The sequence below is a fragment of the Strongylocentrotus purpuratus genome, unplaced genomic scaffold (assembly GCF_000002235.5).
Source record: "Strongylocentrotus purpuratus isolate Spur 01 unplaced genomic scaffold, Spur_5.0 spur5_scaffold_7, whole genome shotgun sequence".
NCBI lineage: Eukaryota > Metazoa > Echinodermata > Echinoidea > Camarodonta > Strongylocentrotidae > Strongylocentrotus > Strongylocentrotus purpuratus.
The window spans coordinates 34535630-34553811 of NW_022145613.1; the positions used below are offsets into that span (position 1 = coordinate 34535630).

The following is an 18182-nucleotide window of genomic DNA, read 5'->3' on the forward strand; positions in this document are numbered from 1 at the left end:
TGTTCATCTTTTTTCTGCTTTCATACAAATGAGTTTATTACAAGATTGGATTGCCCTTTCAATTTGAACATTTTGTACAGATATGCCACACTGGCAAGTTGATACAGAATTGGACTAATAATAATTATACAAAATTCACCAGTATTTCCAATTTGAAATATATGAAATTTATTTGATACTTTTAGACTTATTCAAGTGACAGAGCAACAACAAAGCACTTTACAATGCAAACATGAAACACTGACATCTTGTAATAATTTGATTAGTTATAGAAATAAGTTATAATTTTATAGACTATATTTCCTCTAAACATTATAGAATTACAATTATATGGTTAAACTATTCAGAGTCTTTAGTTTTCATGAATCACATAATATTACTGATGGCCACGAGTGGACATACCCTTACATTTTCGTCGGATATGGCATGGTAACCCCCCCCCCCCCCACCCCCCAAAAAAAAGCCGCTGCAGGTTTTTTTAATGTGTACATGAATGGCAACCGAGTGCAAAAAGGGATTTTAAGGTATTCTCTGAGCTCTGTCTTTTTTTTTATATGAGATACAGAAATGTGAAGCATATTACCGCTGCAGTCTTGCCGCACCGTATCTAAACAAGCCTTTAGGCCTGCTTTAGGCAGTGAGACAAGATTATGGAATATAACAAGCTTTAAAGGTATAGACCAGTTTTGGAAACGCCCCCTCTCAAAAAATGAAATGGAAGCTCTTATTACCAATCATGTGAAAGAATATGTTTTTACTAATACGTGACGATACAAATTTGGCCGGGAAATCGCCTGCTAATTGATATATTTGGTAAATTATCATATCTATCCTGACTGGATAAATATCGCGTAGTCCCATAGACATCTTTCTGTGTACAGTGCTTGTAACTTTTTAAGACTGGGCCAAATTTCTTATAATTTTGGTGATTCAAGAACCTTGCAGTATACACCAATAGTTATATGCTAGATGATCAAGTTTTTCTGATCAATTCCACGTTTCTTTCACAATGCAATCGCATGACCAGAACTGGTCTTTACCTTTAATAACTGGCAATCTGTAAAATGTCAATGTCCATAATTGGACCATTCAAAACGGGTTAGAAAGGAAAAGAGGTTTTGCATACCACAGTGTGTTATAAGAGAGATAAATAATGGAAATGAGATAGCATATGAATTATGAAGGAGTGGGACTAAGGAATAACGGAGAGAGAGAGAGAGAATGAGGGGCAAAGAGAGAGGGAGAATGGACAGAGGTTATTACTATACCGGTATGTACTTTTTCTTTTTATTTGTTAATTCTTTAAATATTCTTATTCTTCTTTTGAGAGCCAGAAAGGCATTATCATGGTCTAAAGCTGCGTTTTTCAACGGGGGTGCCACCAGAGAAATTCGGTTTTTATCAAACAATATATTTTGGACTCGCATCACTTCATTCATGATAAGATGGAAGTGTGATAATTAATTTCCTAGAGTAAAAAGATCGTCAGCACCAGGCGGAGTCATCAAAATGGGTAATACTTGCAGTGCTTGCTTCTGTAAAAGAAAAGAAAGAAAACATTAAGTATCCAAGATATTTGCTAGTATATCTTTAGTTTTGAATTATTCCATGTTCAACACTTTAAACAATGTCATTAATTTGATGCTTATGTCTTCAGAAACATTAATAATAATATAATAATAATACATTTATAGAGCGCAGAAACTATCCAACATTAAGTATATATTCTACTGTGATACAAGAGCTCCTGATATGCTTAGATTTACAGTTAATTGAAAAGATGCGTTTTCAGTTTTGATTTAAAGATATTCACAACTATGTATTTTAAGTTGATCCCACAACCTGGGTGGGTTTAACATAAAATAATGAATGTTTCATGTTTAATTGTCTAACATATGTGGAAATTAAATAACAAATCTAGGTCAAAGATTATCCTAATCACTGGATGCACTGAGTTACACTTACGCTCCGAAGCATATGTAGCGGAAGTTTCTCTCGAGTGCGCCTATGCGTTGAACCTCGTCACTTGTCAATTCAAAATCAAGAACCTGTATATCAAAAGGAAAAAAAGGTTTGGGTGAATTTACTAAACGTAGAATGCAATGTGTCTTACAAAAACTCAGAGCTTTTACACCTCCACAAAGATGTAACATAATTTCTCTTTTGTCATCTGCCAGGCGCAGAAGTAGTTCTCCCCCTACAATTCCATTTCTTTCTCTGTCCTCTCAGAACTTACGACCTGAATTAAATATTGGACATGCTTAGTATGTTTTAAGAATATATGCACATGTATATTGTCATTTCATTTGCACTTTTTGGAATACTTTTGTACATAAGAGAACTTGTGTGTAGTCAAAATTTGAATTTCAAACAGTACCACTACTATTCTGCTTTATAGGCCGTCCATTCCGATTTTCATTACTGATATCACAGCTCCTACCCGGATCATTACCAAATGGTCCATAACATCACCATCATTTTAACTACCGGTACATCACTGATTCCACTACCAATACCATAACCTAGTTACTACTTCATTTGCTACTATCAGCACAACCCCAAATACAAAAAAAGTGTTGATGATACTGGTATTTCCAACTTGCAATACCAATGTATTCTACAAAAATGAATACAGGAAAAATATGTAGCATATCTGTACCTTGACAAGTCCATTTTTTTGTATCACAAGTTATTAAAACCAGTTACACCTAAGATTTTGTTTTCCCTGTGATTGTTTTGAGTTTATAGCCCTACTAGAGCTTGGTTAGGACCAAATATAAAGATAAATTTATAAATTAACTTTCTGATGCCAATTTATGTTCATAATCCATGACACTCTGGAACATGAAAGCCCACACACCTTGGAATTGCCCGTCCCCTACCACTATTGAAATGTTCAATTCACTAAACACAAATGAAAGCCTAGCTACCAGTATTGTATTCTCACCTGAAGGTTTTCTCTGATCCTGGAAGGGGTAACGCTCTTAGGAATGACCGCGATGCCCCTGTCTATTTGGTACCGGGTCGCTATCTGGGCAGGGGTGCGCCCCTTGGCCTTTGCGATCTCATTGATCACTGGGTCTTGGAGCAGAATAGGGTCAGTACCAGCTTGCCTGTTATCAGATAAAACAAAAAGTATTTTCATCTTAACCCCCCATTCACGGACAGATCATGACTTTTAACAAATACACAGAGAGGGGCAAGTCTAAGCTATTTTTTTTCAGATTCTAGTATTTCTAATAAAAGTATCTAATCAATAGCCCTGCAGAGTTTGGAGCAGACTAAATATCATGTCAAATGATATCTTTGATGGCTTTTCCTGTTTGTACTTTCACAATACTTGGTAACATTTAGGACAACAAATGATCAAATACATATAACTTGAAATTGACCAGATAACTGTGGACATAATTTCTTGCTATTTTCCTCATGACAACCGTTGAATAATAACCTCATGTTGCCTCTAACATGCTCCTCGATTCTAATAATACCTCAATGCATACATATACAAGCATGGTGAAATATAGAACACTTTATATTTGTACCAATCTAATAATATATGGCATCAATACAATCCATCACTAGCATTTATTATCCATAAATGGTACACAAGATCATATTTACACTTTCTCTAAAAACTTAACTCTTAACACACAATAACTCTGGAACAATCACTAGCCTAATATGCTAACAATAAAATTATTCAGCATTAGGGCCTGATATATCTTCAGTTTAGGGCAATAAATAAATCTTTTGAGAAGATCAAGGTCGATAAATTCACAATAAACTCACATTGGGCGATCAGGTGATCCAAGTGGACTGTATGCTGTTAAAACAATATTGTTAGCTTTGCAGAACTCCCTAATGTCATTCCCTGGAAGGTATGGTGTTATTTCAATCTGGCCATTAAAAAACAGATGTGCAAAGAGAGCTAGTAAATATGTACATATATGTTGTCTGTGATACAATACTTGTAAGACAAAACGCTCAGAATTAACCACATTATACATTGTAAATAGAAGAAATGTGAAGAAAAAGAAAATATGTTGATTTTATTCATTGAATATATGTACTTTTACGCCATTAGATATATAAATGAAAGAAAAAGCATACCTTGACAGAATGACCCATGAAAGCTATTAATTAACTTATTCCATTGGGGGTCCCTATATACATATTTAGATTAATGATAAAATCATGGGTAGTCTGCTTGAAGATAAAGAAGAAAGAAAAAGAAAAAGGAAAAGAGAAATAGAATAAATGCTCACCTGTAGATTGCATATTTTCTGTTTTGGTGGTAGATCTAGAATTCTTTGGAGCTGGCTCTTGTTGAAGTTGGACACACCAATAGCTCTTGTTAACCCTTTCTCTACCAAGTCTTCCATGGCCTGCAAACCAAATTAAATCATCTCTGTATTTAAAAGGAAAACTTGACCAACAGCATGTATAACTTTGAATTTTAATGCAAATAATCCCTCTTTGCCTTTGGTATCGGGACAAAAAGATTGAAAAAATGCTCATTACTAAAGAATGAAACTTAAACGTCATGTTACGACCTACGGCAATCACATAGGACTCACAATTTTGTGCATAAAGAGCGTGGGATCGGGACCAGCTGAATTTCTCTGCCAGTGAGTATATACCAGGGGGTGTTTCCTTAGTGATCCTAAGTTGAACTTATCTCTAAGTTGGACTCAACAATTATGGAAAGCCATTAGCATCCTTAAAAATATTTTGTAAAAGTTATTTTAAAAGGCATAAAATGTTGATTCAAATCATTCATATTTTCTATTATCATGAGAGATTTCATGTTCTTGATGTTACATTTATGAAAAGTCTGCAATACTTCAATTTTTGCTTTTGAATATATTTCAAAATAAGGCTACAAACGGCTCTCCATAATATTTAAATCTAACTTAGAGTAAAGTTTGATTTTGAATCTTTGTGAAACACACCGCAGGTAGTACAAGTAGTATAAAGAACTTTTCTTGGAAATCTTATAGAAGTCAGTGCCTGGCATTGTAGCACCACATACAAAATCTGGACATGAATCATAATTTTGAAAGAAGATGCTTTCTATGACCCTACCTTCCAGGTATCAACAAAGTCTACATCACCATCAAGTACCGCACCATCTGGACCTTTCGGAAACAAGTCATTTCCTCTCTAGAAAAAAAGCGGGTATCACATAACAACTCTTAAAATACATCGAAGGCATAGCTTAAGGGACAATTTAGCAGTTATTCATTTTAAATTGTACTTTAAATATATTTCCATCAGTGTCAAATTATGTTCTTCTTGGATATCTTTTCAGATTTTTTAAGAAATTACAATTTTCAATGTGGGGGAACATTTCCAATTTCTAAGTTGTTCATTTTCTAGTTTTCTACCAAATCTCTTGTCTCCTTTGTGTACTAATGTTTTTTTTCTGAATTGAATGTTATGAAAAACAGGTTTTGAAGAATTTGTTTACAGTCTGAATTTTTATTTTACATAATACTTTAACAAATGGGTCAATCATTCCACAAGGTTCAAGTAGGCCATATCTTATTTTTCCTAGATCAAAGGCTCTCAGTACCAAAAATTGTGCCCAAAATTATATAATATAGTTGTAGACACTTAACAATGGTCAATTTGCTCTCATCCACAAATAGGACTAATAAATCAATATTTGTATCACCTTTGACCCTATACTGATCAACTGTAAATTTATCATGAAAAGATAGAGTTTGAATAGCAAGAATTAACCTGGAAAGCAAATGGCCAGTGCATGAGGAAGAGATCGACATAGCCCAGACCAAGGTTTTCCAATGACTTTTTACATGCTGCCTCTACGTCTTCTGGATGATGGACGGTATTCCATAACTGGTTTAGCAGGAAAGAAATGAGAACAAAAATAATATTATATAATCATCATTAATCATTGATCTTTAATTGGAAAGATGAAAAGGAGAGAAAAAGGTATGTTTTGCATCAAGAAGTACCAATAGTGTGCACAGCATGCATTATGTGTGATTCAGGACTATTTGCCCATTTGGACTATTACTGTTATCAATTGTGCTCCAATCCCTGACCTTGTTCTCTGAAATTTTACTTAATTAAGGAGTCAACACTTTGGATACCACTTTTTCCTATTCTTTATAGCTTTCCTTCTTCGTTGTTTTTTTTTTTTTCTTCTTCTCCTCCTTTTTACTCTTCCTCCGCCTTTCTTTTCTTTATCTTCTTTTAACACTTTGAAAACCCTTTTCCTAATCTTTATAGTTTTCCTTCTTTGCCCTTTCTAAAGTTTCTTCTTCATCCTTTCTTCTTCTTCTTCTTCTTCTTTTTCTTTTTCTTTTTCTTCTTCTTCTTCTTCTTCTTCTTCTTCTTCTTCCTCTTCTTCTTCTTCTTATCATAATTAGTCGTTCGTTCTTCATCACCATCTTCTTCTTCCTCTTCTTTTTCTTCTCCTCTTCCTTTTCTCCTCCACCTCTATCTACATTAAAACTCACTAAATCTTTACGAAGATACTAGTCTATTTTTCATACCTTAGTCGTTATGAACACATCCTCCCTCTTGACAGTTCCATCACTGAATTTCTCCTTCAGACCTGCTCCCACTTCTTCTTCATTGCCATATATAGAAGCACAGTCAATGTGACGATAGCCTGCCTCCAGGGCTTCTATCACAGCTTTACGTACTTCATCTGGTTTAGACTATAAGCAGAATAAAGATATTTGTTAGAATGCATATTGAATGTTCCATGTAGGTATTTCCTCCTGTTATCATTCACACTTTTCTATCTACTCTATAATTAATTACAATTAGTAATGCATTCCGAGAAAAATTGTTCTATGATCTGGCTATGTGTATTGTCTACCTGCAATATTTTGCAAGCATTTGTATCTATAATGGTGAGTTTAATTTGATTTTCAACAATTCTTTTCTTCATGTAAACCAATGGGTTGACATAATATTTACAACATATGGGGAGTGTTTTACAAAGACTAAGATTGACTTTAAGTTGTACTTAACTATGAGAGGTCATTCATGCCATTGGTTGCTCTCACCATTATGATCTTTAGATAATATTTTTTTCTTCAATAATGAACTGTCAAAAGAAATAAATTCTGTAGATGTGTGACCATGATTTGTTTGTCCCTTGAGAGACCAATGCCAGTAAATGGTGGGAGAAAACAGTGGCATGAATGGCCTGCCATAGTTAAGTCCAACTTAAAGTTAATCTTAGTCTTTGTGAAACACTCCCCTGGTTATTACGCAACATATCTTATATAATTCTGTTTTCTTGAAATGAAGCTTCACTGAGAGTACTAATTTCTTTTCTCAATATTTCTAAAATTAAGTTCAGGGCCCCGTTGCATAAAACTTACTATAGAACGTGTAACTTTGCCATTAAACTACCATGGCAACATCACTCGACAGCCAATCATACGAAGGTTTCCATGGAAGTTACCTTTAAAAGTACAGTTTCCATCAATGGTAAGTTTTATGCAATGGGGCCCAGATGTACGGATGACCTACAGGAGAAGATCTCTTCTTCAAATAAAAAAAAAGAATCATTGTACTTTGGAATTGATGTACGCACAACTTGATAAGAGAATGCAGTGTTTGGAACTGTTTGCATAAAACAATGATATAGCACTAAATTTTGCATGGGTAAATCTGTGACACTGTCTTTACAAACCTACTTGAGGAATCTGAAATAGAATGGAGATATTGCCTGGTACGTTATAAGGACAATAACATATGCACATTGTACCTCCAAGTTCAGATCACACCATTGTGGTTCTTGGCAGATTAAATATTTGATTTGAATTATTTAGTGACCTTTTTGCTCGGGGAAACATATTATTTTAAAGGTTTTATGCAGGTTTTGACTATTGTATACCATGCAATAGGTTTTGTGAACAGAAAAATATGCCAGAAGAAAACTAAATGCCTGAAACATAATAACAAACAGCATGTAAAAAATTAGACTGCAATTAGCAGTATAGCACTAGAAATAACTGGTAAATAGTAATCAAATAAACCATGAACTGGGAGGCTCTGTTTAAAATTATGGATTCTTAGAGAGGAGTGGCACACCACTATGCCAGTCACTGAAGATTCAGTGCCTCAAAAAGAGTGCATGGTATATTTCAGGGCTTCACACTAACTTTTATAAAAAGGGGTCCAAAATAAACTGTTTTTAGCATGTGCATATGCATGAGCCCTATATGTAACAAATTAAAAATTGGGGGTGGGGTGGGGGGGGGGGGGGGTCTTTAATATTATTATGGTGCCCAAATCCCAGGTGCTTGTTACTGTATGTTTGATTTATTTCCCTTATTGAAAAAGGAAATACTGAATATGTAATATATATAAAGAAATACATCTGAAAATGAACTTCAACTCACACCATTGTCCAAAAAATACACACAGTACGCTTGCAAAGAGTGCTGCACTGCACTGCCCATGCCACATCACATTGGCAGTAGTGGCAATATCGCGATAAACCTATCAATATATAGCTCGAAATATGGTGTCAAACAAAGTATATTGTCATTCAATATCCATATTTTTTCATGGTGTATAGGTCATGTGAACCCTGCATCCATGACAAAAACTTGCACTAGAATGTTTTTGCAGGATATAGTATAGAGTGGAGAGATTATATACCAATAGCATATACCGGTACCACTATTAAAGCATAGGGGAGCTAGAAGCATACAGAAATTAGAATAGCTCAAAGCATAATGGTTCTTTGAAGAGTGGCAACAAAAGTGACATACATTGTCAATTGTATTGGGGGAGTGCTGCTTGTGGGGTGAAATCCAAATATATAGTTGATTCCTGTTGATGTGCAGCAGTGGCGTATGCAGGATTTTTTCAAGGGGGGGTTTTAACATTTTGAAATCGACTCAGCCAGCCGCTTTTTTTTTTTTTGGTCTCTAAATTTGAAAATTTGACATTTTTCTTCGTTGGGGGGGGGGGGGTAAGGTCACATTTTTTAGGTCAGCCATGGGCATGATTTTTTTATTTTATAATAAAACAAAAACAAAAACAAAACAAAGGGGGGGTTTAGGTTGGTTTTCCTAAAAAATACACACATAAAAATACCAAAGGGGGGGTTAACCCCCCCCCCCCCTGCGTACGCCGATGTGCAGGGCTGCATACAGCTCATATTTTGCAATTCAAACATCTACCATAAAATATATGTCATAGATTAAAAAAATATATACCGGTATATAATTTTCTCAGACCTGCTAAACTCCACCCTAAAAAAATGCTCCAGGTCTCATTTATCTTGTGACATCATCTGTCAATCATATACACCATGATTAGTGATCTAACAAGAGACAGTGGTTTGTATACACCAGAGCTTAAAACAATAACAACGTTTACAATAGACCATAAAATACCAAGGCCAATAGGAGTTTAAGCTAGGTTTTAAGAATCAATAAAAGACTGAGGAGTTTCAAAGGAATTTTATACACCACTCTCATCATCGCTCATGCCGTCTATATACCGTAATGCAATACAATGTCTATTCATCCATCATAGTGCATGGACTAGCTACATCATACATGAAATCTATATAATGTGTTAAACATACTATTACCTGTACACATTGTACTTTATCAAGTTTAAATCGCAATACCAGTATGCGTACCTACTAGTATTTCAGTTCAATAAGCCTAGTACATAAAATTATGTAACATCTAATATAATTCTAATCAGACTTTACCTTCCATGTACCCAGCCCAAAAAGGGGCATAGAACGACCATTTGCGAGCTGCACTGCAACGTTTTTCCCGGCCATGTTTGTACGTACTTTCTCGTAAGCAGCTACACATGAAATGACAGATTTGGCAGTTATATTAGCGAGACAGCTCGCCCGACCGCCAGGCATGCACGCACAGCTTTTGACCCTTGAGCCTATCGGTAGATTGTTGAGTTAGAGTAAGTGGAGTGGAGCCCCGGAGTGGAGCATCTTGGGGCTTAAGTTTCGTCTGGTTTCAAAAGGTTTTCTTTGGTTCGATTTTTGATCAGGGAGCAGCTTCTGTCGATCAGTCATGTGAAACACGATCTATAATGCCGTTATAACCAGGGATTCTGAGTTCGACCTTCTGTTAAAAAAAGACAAGAAACATAAAAACTTTTTACCTTTACCTTTACCTTTACCCGAGATTATATTCTGGAAGAATGCTTTGTTCTCATGCAAGCACTGCTTTGATTTATTTCCTTTTGATTTGAATCAGATTGATTCCGTCGTATTTATGGGGTCAAATGGGGACGTGGGGCACATACATCGATTCCCCAATCTTCACCCCCCCCCCTCCTCCTCCCCCCCCCCCCCCCAAAAAAAAAGATTCGAACGGCGCCATGCATGAGGACAAGAAGCTAGGGAGAATGAAAGAAAGGGAAGGGGGACCAATGCAACATGAAAAGAATAAATGCACTAGCTAGCTGCCAATAGGCCAATGGAAACACTCCCTTGAGCAATTAGAGCTAACCGGCGTTAATCAGTGGCTCATCATTGTTTCTTATGTAGTAAATTAAGTAAACTCCTTTCAGGGGTGCCGGACAGTTCTTGACAGAAGAAAAGCGAATAAATAGATATCAGGGGATAGAGAGGCACAGAGAGAGAGAGAGATGCAGAGAGAGAGAGAGAGGCCGAGAGAGAGAGAGAGAGAGAGAGAGGCAGAGAGAGAGAGAGAGAGAGAGAGAGGGGGGGGGGGGTAGGCAGATCGAGAGAAAGAGGTACTCTCTTAATTTCTAGGACTTATTTTAAATCCAAGGGGACTTGGGACAGTGACAATTGTCACTGTCCCAAGTCCCCCTTGGATTTAGAATAAATTCTTTGGACTTTAAAATAAGTCCTAGAAATTAAGAGAGTAGAGAGAGAGAGAGAGAGAGAGGCAGAGAGAGGCAGAGAGAGAGAGAGAGAGAGAGAGAGAGTCGATAGAAAGAGAAGAGAGAGAGAGCTGATGATGGATGCTTTTCTTCTTTCGGGAACTGTCCGGCACCCCTGAAAGGGATTTACTTCTGCTGTCATAGATATTTTGCAAGAGATATTAAACATAAGTTATGCCATTTCCAAAATAAAAGCATTGAATTAGAAATGGGGGCAATATATAAAATGGATGGGGTTTGAGTACAATAATGCATGCATGCATCAAGACTAGCTGAAGCTGAGACTTCGATTGTTTGGCTCCACTGCCCGCCTCTATGGAGAAGGTTGACAAAAATTAATACCAAACGGTTATTTCTGTCTTGAATGCATCCCGATCCTCTTTTGGCGCCGCTAAAACGTTTTCTACCACTTGCATTACCCCAGCAAGACCCAGCCCCTCGCATCGCGGCGCCAATTCAGTGAACCGTACATGTACACGTGTACTGTATTCAAAACAATAGAGTCCAATACCAGTGTCAATTGCGTGGCGACGAAGCAGATCTGCCTAAAACCAAGGAGGAACTACAGTCTACAGTGGATCAGTGTATATGAACACTATGAAAATGGCATTTTCAATTTGCATTGCTTTGATAGTGACTGTCGTAGCTCTAGTAGCAGGAGAAGTAAATATAAATGTTCTTTTCAAACCCGAAGATTGCCAGAGAACTGCACAATCAGGGGATTACGTGACCGTAACCTACGTGGCATTCCTCGCCGACGAGTCCGGCAATGAACGCTTCGATAATACGTAAGTATCACCCACTGTTCCTGCGGTAAAATTCACATACATAGTGTACTGTGTGTAGCTCTTTTACCGGACTACCGGGCTGGTCTCATTACGTTTTATTTCTCAGCCGAGTCGATTATTGAAAAAGCAATTTTGTAGATGATAAACACGCCAGGCATTTATAAGAAAATGAAGGTAAATAAAGATAATGTTGTCTTTTTAGAGCCAGAACAGAAGGGCTTTAAGTGGTTAAAAATTTAATGAGTTGACGTCCTTCTCAAGCGTGTAGCTAGGATTTTATTTTAGGGAGGCAGAAGTTGTTTTTGTTGTTGGTAAATGTTTTATGGCGTTCATTCAGTATTGAAGGCAGAAGTGAGCACGTGAAGCGTGCGAATTATCACTTACAGAGCACGCGAAGCACGCTCACTAGAGTGTTGGGTGCAGAGGGGGGAATTTTCCCCCTCCCCCCTCCCGCATAAAGCGGGGAAGCTTTGCATTTCATTAAATTATTAGAGAAAGAAGACGATTCGTTGTACCATATTTGACTCTTAATCTTTGTATGAATTCAGTTTCTTCTCTCCCTTTGATGTTTCATTAAATTATTAAAGAAAGAAGACGAATCATTGTACCGTTCTCAACTCTTAATCCTTGTCTGAATTTTAAAAAGTGTTTTTATGTTTTTCTATCTACGTCCTCTTACTTTTTTCTCTTCCTTCTCTTCCTTTTTTTTTCTTTTCTTCCTTTTTTTTTCTTTTCTTCCTTTTTTTTTTCTTTTCTTTTCTTCTCTCTCTTTCTTTTTTTTCTTTTCTTCTCTCTCTTTCTTTTTTTTTTTTTCTTTTTTTCTTCTTTCTTCTCTCTCTTTCTTTTTTCCTCTTCTCTCTTTTTTTTTCTTCTCGTTTTTTTGGGGGGCACTGCCCCTACCGCCCCCCTGACTGTCTTGAAGTGGTTTCATGAAACGTCCCCCAGGGTGATTAAAATGTTTTTCAAACTTCTCATTTAAATTTCTAATCTAATGTGTTTGTTTTAAATTTTCAGGAAAGTAATAGTATTTTAGAATCAATCTACCACATCTCTCTATGTGTTTGTTCGATTTTCAGGGACAATACAGGGCCGGTTAACTTTCGTCTGAATGATAAAAAAAGTACTGCCATGCAGGGATGGCACCAGGGCTTAGAGGGAGCTTGCTTGAGGGAGAAGAGAGAAGTCTTGATTCCAGCTGGACAACTTACCCTGAACCATAGACTGCCAAGTGAGCTATTAATTATGACAATTAAACTTTGATTTTAGCATTAACTTGGAACTATTTGACAACTGACCTTGGTCAATGAAAGACAAAATTTTCAAATGTTGTTTGTCTTTAAAATACAGATTTAAAGGAACTGAGACAGAGTAATACATTACGGTTTTGTGCGATGAGTAACATATTGATAAAACTCTATCTTTGTTCAGCATTTATATATTCAAAATCTATTTGAGGGAATACCACTGATGACAATTAATGGATTGTTTTTTTTTTTTACGTAATTTGAATTTATTGCACAATGACCAAAAATAACACCTAACATAATTATTGAATCAATGAAGTAAGCAATGGTTATTTAACTTCATATGGATGCACATTCTATTATTCTGTGATGCCGTCTTAATTTTTGTCAACCTTATTTTGTTACTACAGACTCCAAGCCTCCACCAAAGGGAAAAGATGTTGGCTATACTTTTGAAGTGCGCAACATCCAAGACTCGCCCCCAGCTGAGAACCTCTTCAAGAAAATGGATTTTGATGAAAACAAAGAGATCTCGAAAGATGAGGTTTGTGAGACCATGTTTATTGTCTTGTGTAAATGTTTATGGATGTTGGTATTGTGGATATTGTTAGATATTTTCATTGTGATATGTCACAAATAATTTTATCCATCTCCTATACGCAGGCAGATAGGAGATGTAGTAGCATTTGTCTTGTGTAACAATGCTTTCTAGGCTAGCCAAGTAGCCAGCTCTTTCTTTCACTGTCTTTCAATTAACACAATTTAGACTTGTATTTTGAGGGGTTAAAATCATCTTATTTTATGTTTATAATCATCTTCATTTGGTGATTGTGTTCATAGTGTTAACATTCATAGCCCATTTTTAGCTTAGAGTAATGTTCTGGTTAAAAAATGTAACTATTTTCTCTAAAGGGGATCTAATCACCTGAAGAAAAAAAAAATGTGTGTATCATGGGAAAACATACATGTGTCAACTAGTGTTCTTGTAAATCAAATAGCTGTTCAGATTACAATGTCTGTATCAAAACTTGCAATATCTTTACTGATCGAGGCACTGTACACTACTGGTTTTTGGAGGGGATATTTTGAATATAGTATACCAGAGTTGAATCCCGATTCCCAAATGTACAGCACAAGATGTTCTTTGGTGATTAGTTCCTGTTTAACTGCAGCTGTTTCTGTAAAATTAAATTTCTTTCTGCTTTCTGGTTTCTGGTACTTTCAGATGAAAGCTTATCTGAGCAAGCAAGGCCTTGGGGGAATGCGGGAAGAAGAAACTCTGGATGGAGCCATAAATAATATTTTTGAAAACAAAGACCATGACCGAAGCAATTCTTTGTCTTCAAATGAGTTCTTTGGGCACAATGCTCATGAAGAATTATAGGGTATGTGCTGAAAAAAAAGTATAATGCTTACCGGTACTCTTATAACTTGTTCATTTTGGCTCTTCTTTTTTTTTAGGAGGAATTGCAAATGTATTACATGTATTTGGGGAAAAAATAACCTCACCTCTTCTCAAAACTAACCCATGCCTATATCTTGTTTCTACGCCGGGCAAAATATGTACCTGTGAAATTGTCTTTGTAATACATATAACCATTCCTCTAAAAAAAATTAGTCCTGTCCGAGATGTATCTTTTTATAGTTCTAAGCTCAAGGAATTTAAAGATACGCCATGATTACTGTAATTAATTTCTTCACATGTATTTCCTGGAACTAGTAGCCAACGATAAACCAAATAGAATATCTGATCATGTCATAATTTTCTAATAATTACTCCTCCTAGAAACATCTTTAAAAATGCTGTGGATCTAGATCATTTCAAACAGGCGCAAATTTATTGTGCAAACCTGCAAAGATATTTCAGGTTTCTTATATTTTGCATAAAATTTATACCTAAGCTGTAAATTTAGGTAATTTAGACATTTTCATAATAAATTGCAATTATAAAAAATGCTTGGTGCCAATTACATTCTTTTATTTTGATAAACCATGCAAAGTAATACTCTTATATTGTCTTTTTGAGAGCCAGAAAGGCATGAACATGATCATGTAAAGGGCATAAATTTATTAGCCCTACACTGTACCATCCTGGCTCTCAACAATCAATACATATGCATATAAATAAATGTGCATATTGACTTAAGGTGGTGCGTATTATAAAAATGATTTTTATTACATTTATCCTTGTCTTTTGAAACGCAAAAAGGTATTAAAATGAATGAATCGCTATTACTTAATGCCCTTCTTGCTCTCAGCACATGTAGTTTATTAATATAATGTGATGTGCTCAATAATTCAAAAAAAATCTATCCCTGTTTATTTGTTTACAACTTATACCATCTTCTGAAAGCTGGAAGGGAATAAACAGGATATAAGTTCTATTAGTTGGCACCCTTCTGGCTCTCAGCAGACGATATGTGCATATGTGAAATACTCCCCAGGGAGTGGAAAATGTGCATACATTGTGTTGCGGGTAAACTTGGATCTGATAATCGGGGTAATATGTGCTGCGCCTAGAAACAAAGTATTAGGCGCATTATAAATGTGAGCTATTATATCAACTTATTTTGATGCACCTTATATTAATATTTTTGCTTTTTGTATTTTCTTTTCATTTTTCTTTCCGTTTGGTACAGATCCGTAGGTATATGGAGGAGACCAGTATTGGAGGACTGGAGAAGTTTGAGGATCATAAGGGCGCTATTGATCACATGTTCAAACAGATGGACAAAGATAAAAATGGAGCCATTAGCCATGAGGAGTTTCCAGGACCAAAACACGATGAGTTCTAGGACCTGGACCAGGAACTAGACCAGATTTGTAGAGAGATCAAAGGAAGATGGATAGAACCAATTTGAATGCTTGTTAATAATGAAGTGTCCTGTATTAATTGAAACAAGGCAGAATGCTTTGTGTGTGGTCTAATTCCTCTGTGCTTTATTTGTGCTGTTTTCAAACCATTTTATGCCCAATAGCATGTTGCTTTGGTTTTTTAAAGAAAGATGAAGAACATTGAAATTTGAGAGAGAGATCTAACATGTGATTTGATAAGAAAATAGATCAGGAATTAATTATCATATTAATCCAATGAAAATGATTCATTAAATATGACATTGCATGGGATTCCCGTAAGCATTTAGTGAGTGTAATGCCAAAGCTATTATACCTTTCCAACATTCAAGCTGACACCCAAATGTAACTTTAAGGATATTCTTGCTCTGGGCTATGTATAAATATAATAAAATGAGATGCTCTGAAATTTTCTCTCTTGAGAAGGAAAATCAATCAAATAATCAAAGGTTTTGATTATTTTGTATGTATTAAAGTTGGAATAATTCGTCCCAATTTTCACAAAGTGATGGTAGTGAGGAAAATCGTCATGCAAATTGTATGCAATTTTCCTCACTACCGTCACTTCGTGAAAATAGGGACGAATTATTGTCTATCATAAAATTTATAAGACTGAATAAAATGTATGTATACACATTAGTTCTTTCAATCATTTGTCAGATTTTGTTTAATTCATAGGCTAACCAAAGCAATTGGTGAAAGTCAAATAAGGCTGAAAAGTATCTTTGTTATGAAATATTCAACGTTAAAGAAAATATTACATACATGTCTTTAGGAAGCTTAAACATTTTATTTACAAATGATACATCTAAAAGATATGTGCATTGTATTTCGTGTATATGTAGCTTTGTTGCAGTTCTTTTTTTAATATACAAAGTTACTTTATTTTTTGTTGGTGTACTGTTTTCTTTGATTGTAAAGTCAGAATTACCATGCATGTACAATTAACATTAGTTTGATCCAAGAGAATTTAGGCAAGTTTGTATACAAATTATGTGAGTCAGATTTGAATGTACATGTATATTTTATTTCATGTGCCTTCCAAGTTGTAAGATGGAGAAGACAATTTGGTAGTAAATCAAATTTTATTTCTGAGCATTGATAAACAAAGTTATATTTTATGCTTCTTCCAAATACTGCAACTACTGATGACATTAGTTATTCCATGCATGCATAGATTTTTTTTTAATCAAGGGGGGGGGGGGGTGGGTCACCTCCCTGGATTTTAATAGTACACAGGATTGACAGTATCGATCTCATGACCCTCAAAATATTTTTTATAAGGTCTGCTGGGTCTAACTACTTATGAAAAAAAAGCTTATGAGACCTATTATACTTTTGCTGTCAATGTGATTTAAAACTTCAAGTCTTTCATTATATTATACATGTATATGTGATATGCAAAATAATTATAGCTATCTCCAAATATTGGTTAGAAGGCTGTCACCTTGAGCCATTTGGACTTTTGTGATATTTTCTTTTAAGATTGTGATGATATTTGTATAAGTTGGTTGAGAAATTTAGTATGCAAGAATGCATGTGCACATGATAATATGCAATCCTGTACTTGCAGATATTTATTTTAGGTCCCAGGTATTTTTTTTTACTTGTAGAATGTTGAGTAGTACATAGTTGAAGAGCAGAATATAGAAATAAAGAAGTATCAATTTAAATAACTCTTAATTGTGTCATGTATCATAACCTGTTGGTATATGATGGTGGAAACTGGAAAGGTTTTGGCTAATGTTGTTGTTTGTTTGTGTTGTTTTCATTTGATTGTTTAAATTGAGAGAAAGTATGTCACACCATGCAAGTGAGGATGCGTACGTGGTCAGTCCTGTATATAAAGCCTCATGAGAGGAAACAAGAAAAAACGTTTCTACAGGCTGATGGCCTATAAGGATTAGTCCCTTTTATACAGGTTTCTGTGAAAGAAAAAAAAATGAAATTCATCCTTTTAATCATTATCATATCAAATACAGTTAGTCCTCGGTTGGTATTAGGCCCTATCTGATCATTATGGCTGCCATGGTCGGCATCAAAATTTTGACCATAATATCCCCCATCTAACTGAAAAATGTCCCTTTCACGTTGACATATGCCCTTTGCGAGGTAAACTAAATTTATGTATCTTTATATATATATATATATACACTCTTAATTAACTCTCTTTGGGATGAGCATGTCGCCCTCTAATAATTTACTCATACAAAAACAAAAACTTTGCATGTGTCCTTGCTATATTGGGCCTACATGTAGATCCTTTCTTATTTTTCTTCCATGACGATTTTCTTTTCCTAAGAGATATTGCTTTGAAAGTTCAGTACTTCTATTATCTTTTATTGTAGTCATGAAGTATTCTTTTTTAAGTTACCATTTTACACACCTCATCTACTTCCAT

At 35.4% G+C, this 18182-nt stretch overlaps 2 protein-coding genes across 3 annotated transcripts; one reads left to right on the forward strand and one right to left on the reverse strand.

Annotated features, from left to right (window-relative positions):
• Positions 1-1290: 1290 nt before the first annotated feature.
• Positions 1291-9957, reverse strand: LOC576680 (aldo-keto reductase family 1 member A1). The gene is made up of 9 exons (XM_776961.5): positions 9728-9957; positions 6528-6695; positions 5749-5865; positions 5089-5166; positions 4269-4388; positions 3793-3899; positions 2948-3113; positions 1966-2048; positions 1291-1535 (listed from the first exon to the last, which is right to left on the reverse strand). Exons 1-9 carry the CDS (start codon positions 9890-9892, stop codon positions 1505-1507), a joined length of 1035 nt encoding a protein of 344 aa, XP_782054.2. The 5' UTR covers positions 9893-9957; the 3' UTR covers positions 1291-1504.
• A 1435-nt stretch (positions 9958-11392) lies between these two features.
• Positions 11393-17461, forward strand: LOC576614 (peptidyl-prolyl cis-trans isomerase FKBP14). Of its 2 annotated transcripts, XM_011682235.2 has the most exons (5): positions 11393-11684; positions 12761-12912; positions 13339-13472; positions 14154-14313; positions 15568-15665. In XM_011682235.2, exons 1-4 carry the CDS (start codon positions 11485-11487, stop codon positions 14310-14312), a joined length of 645 nt encoding a protein of 214 aa, XP_011680537.1. In that variant the 5' UTR covers positions 11393-11484; the 3' UTR covers position 14313; positions 15568-15665. The 2 variants fall into 2 exon arrangements, with proteins under 2 accessions (XP_011680537.1, XP_781995.2); XM_776902.5 differs by lacking the exon at positions 14154-14313 and having other exon boundaries at positions 11398-11684; positions 15568-17461.
• The last annotated feature ends 721 nt before the right edge of the window (positions 17462-18182 follow it).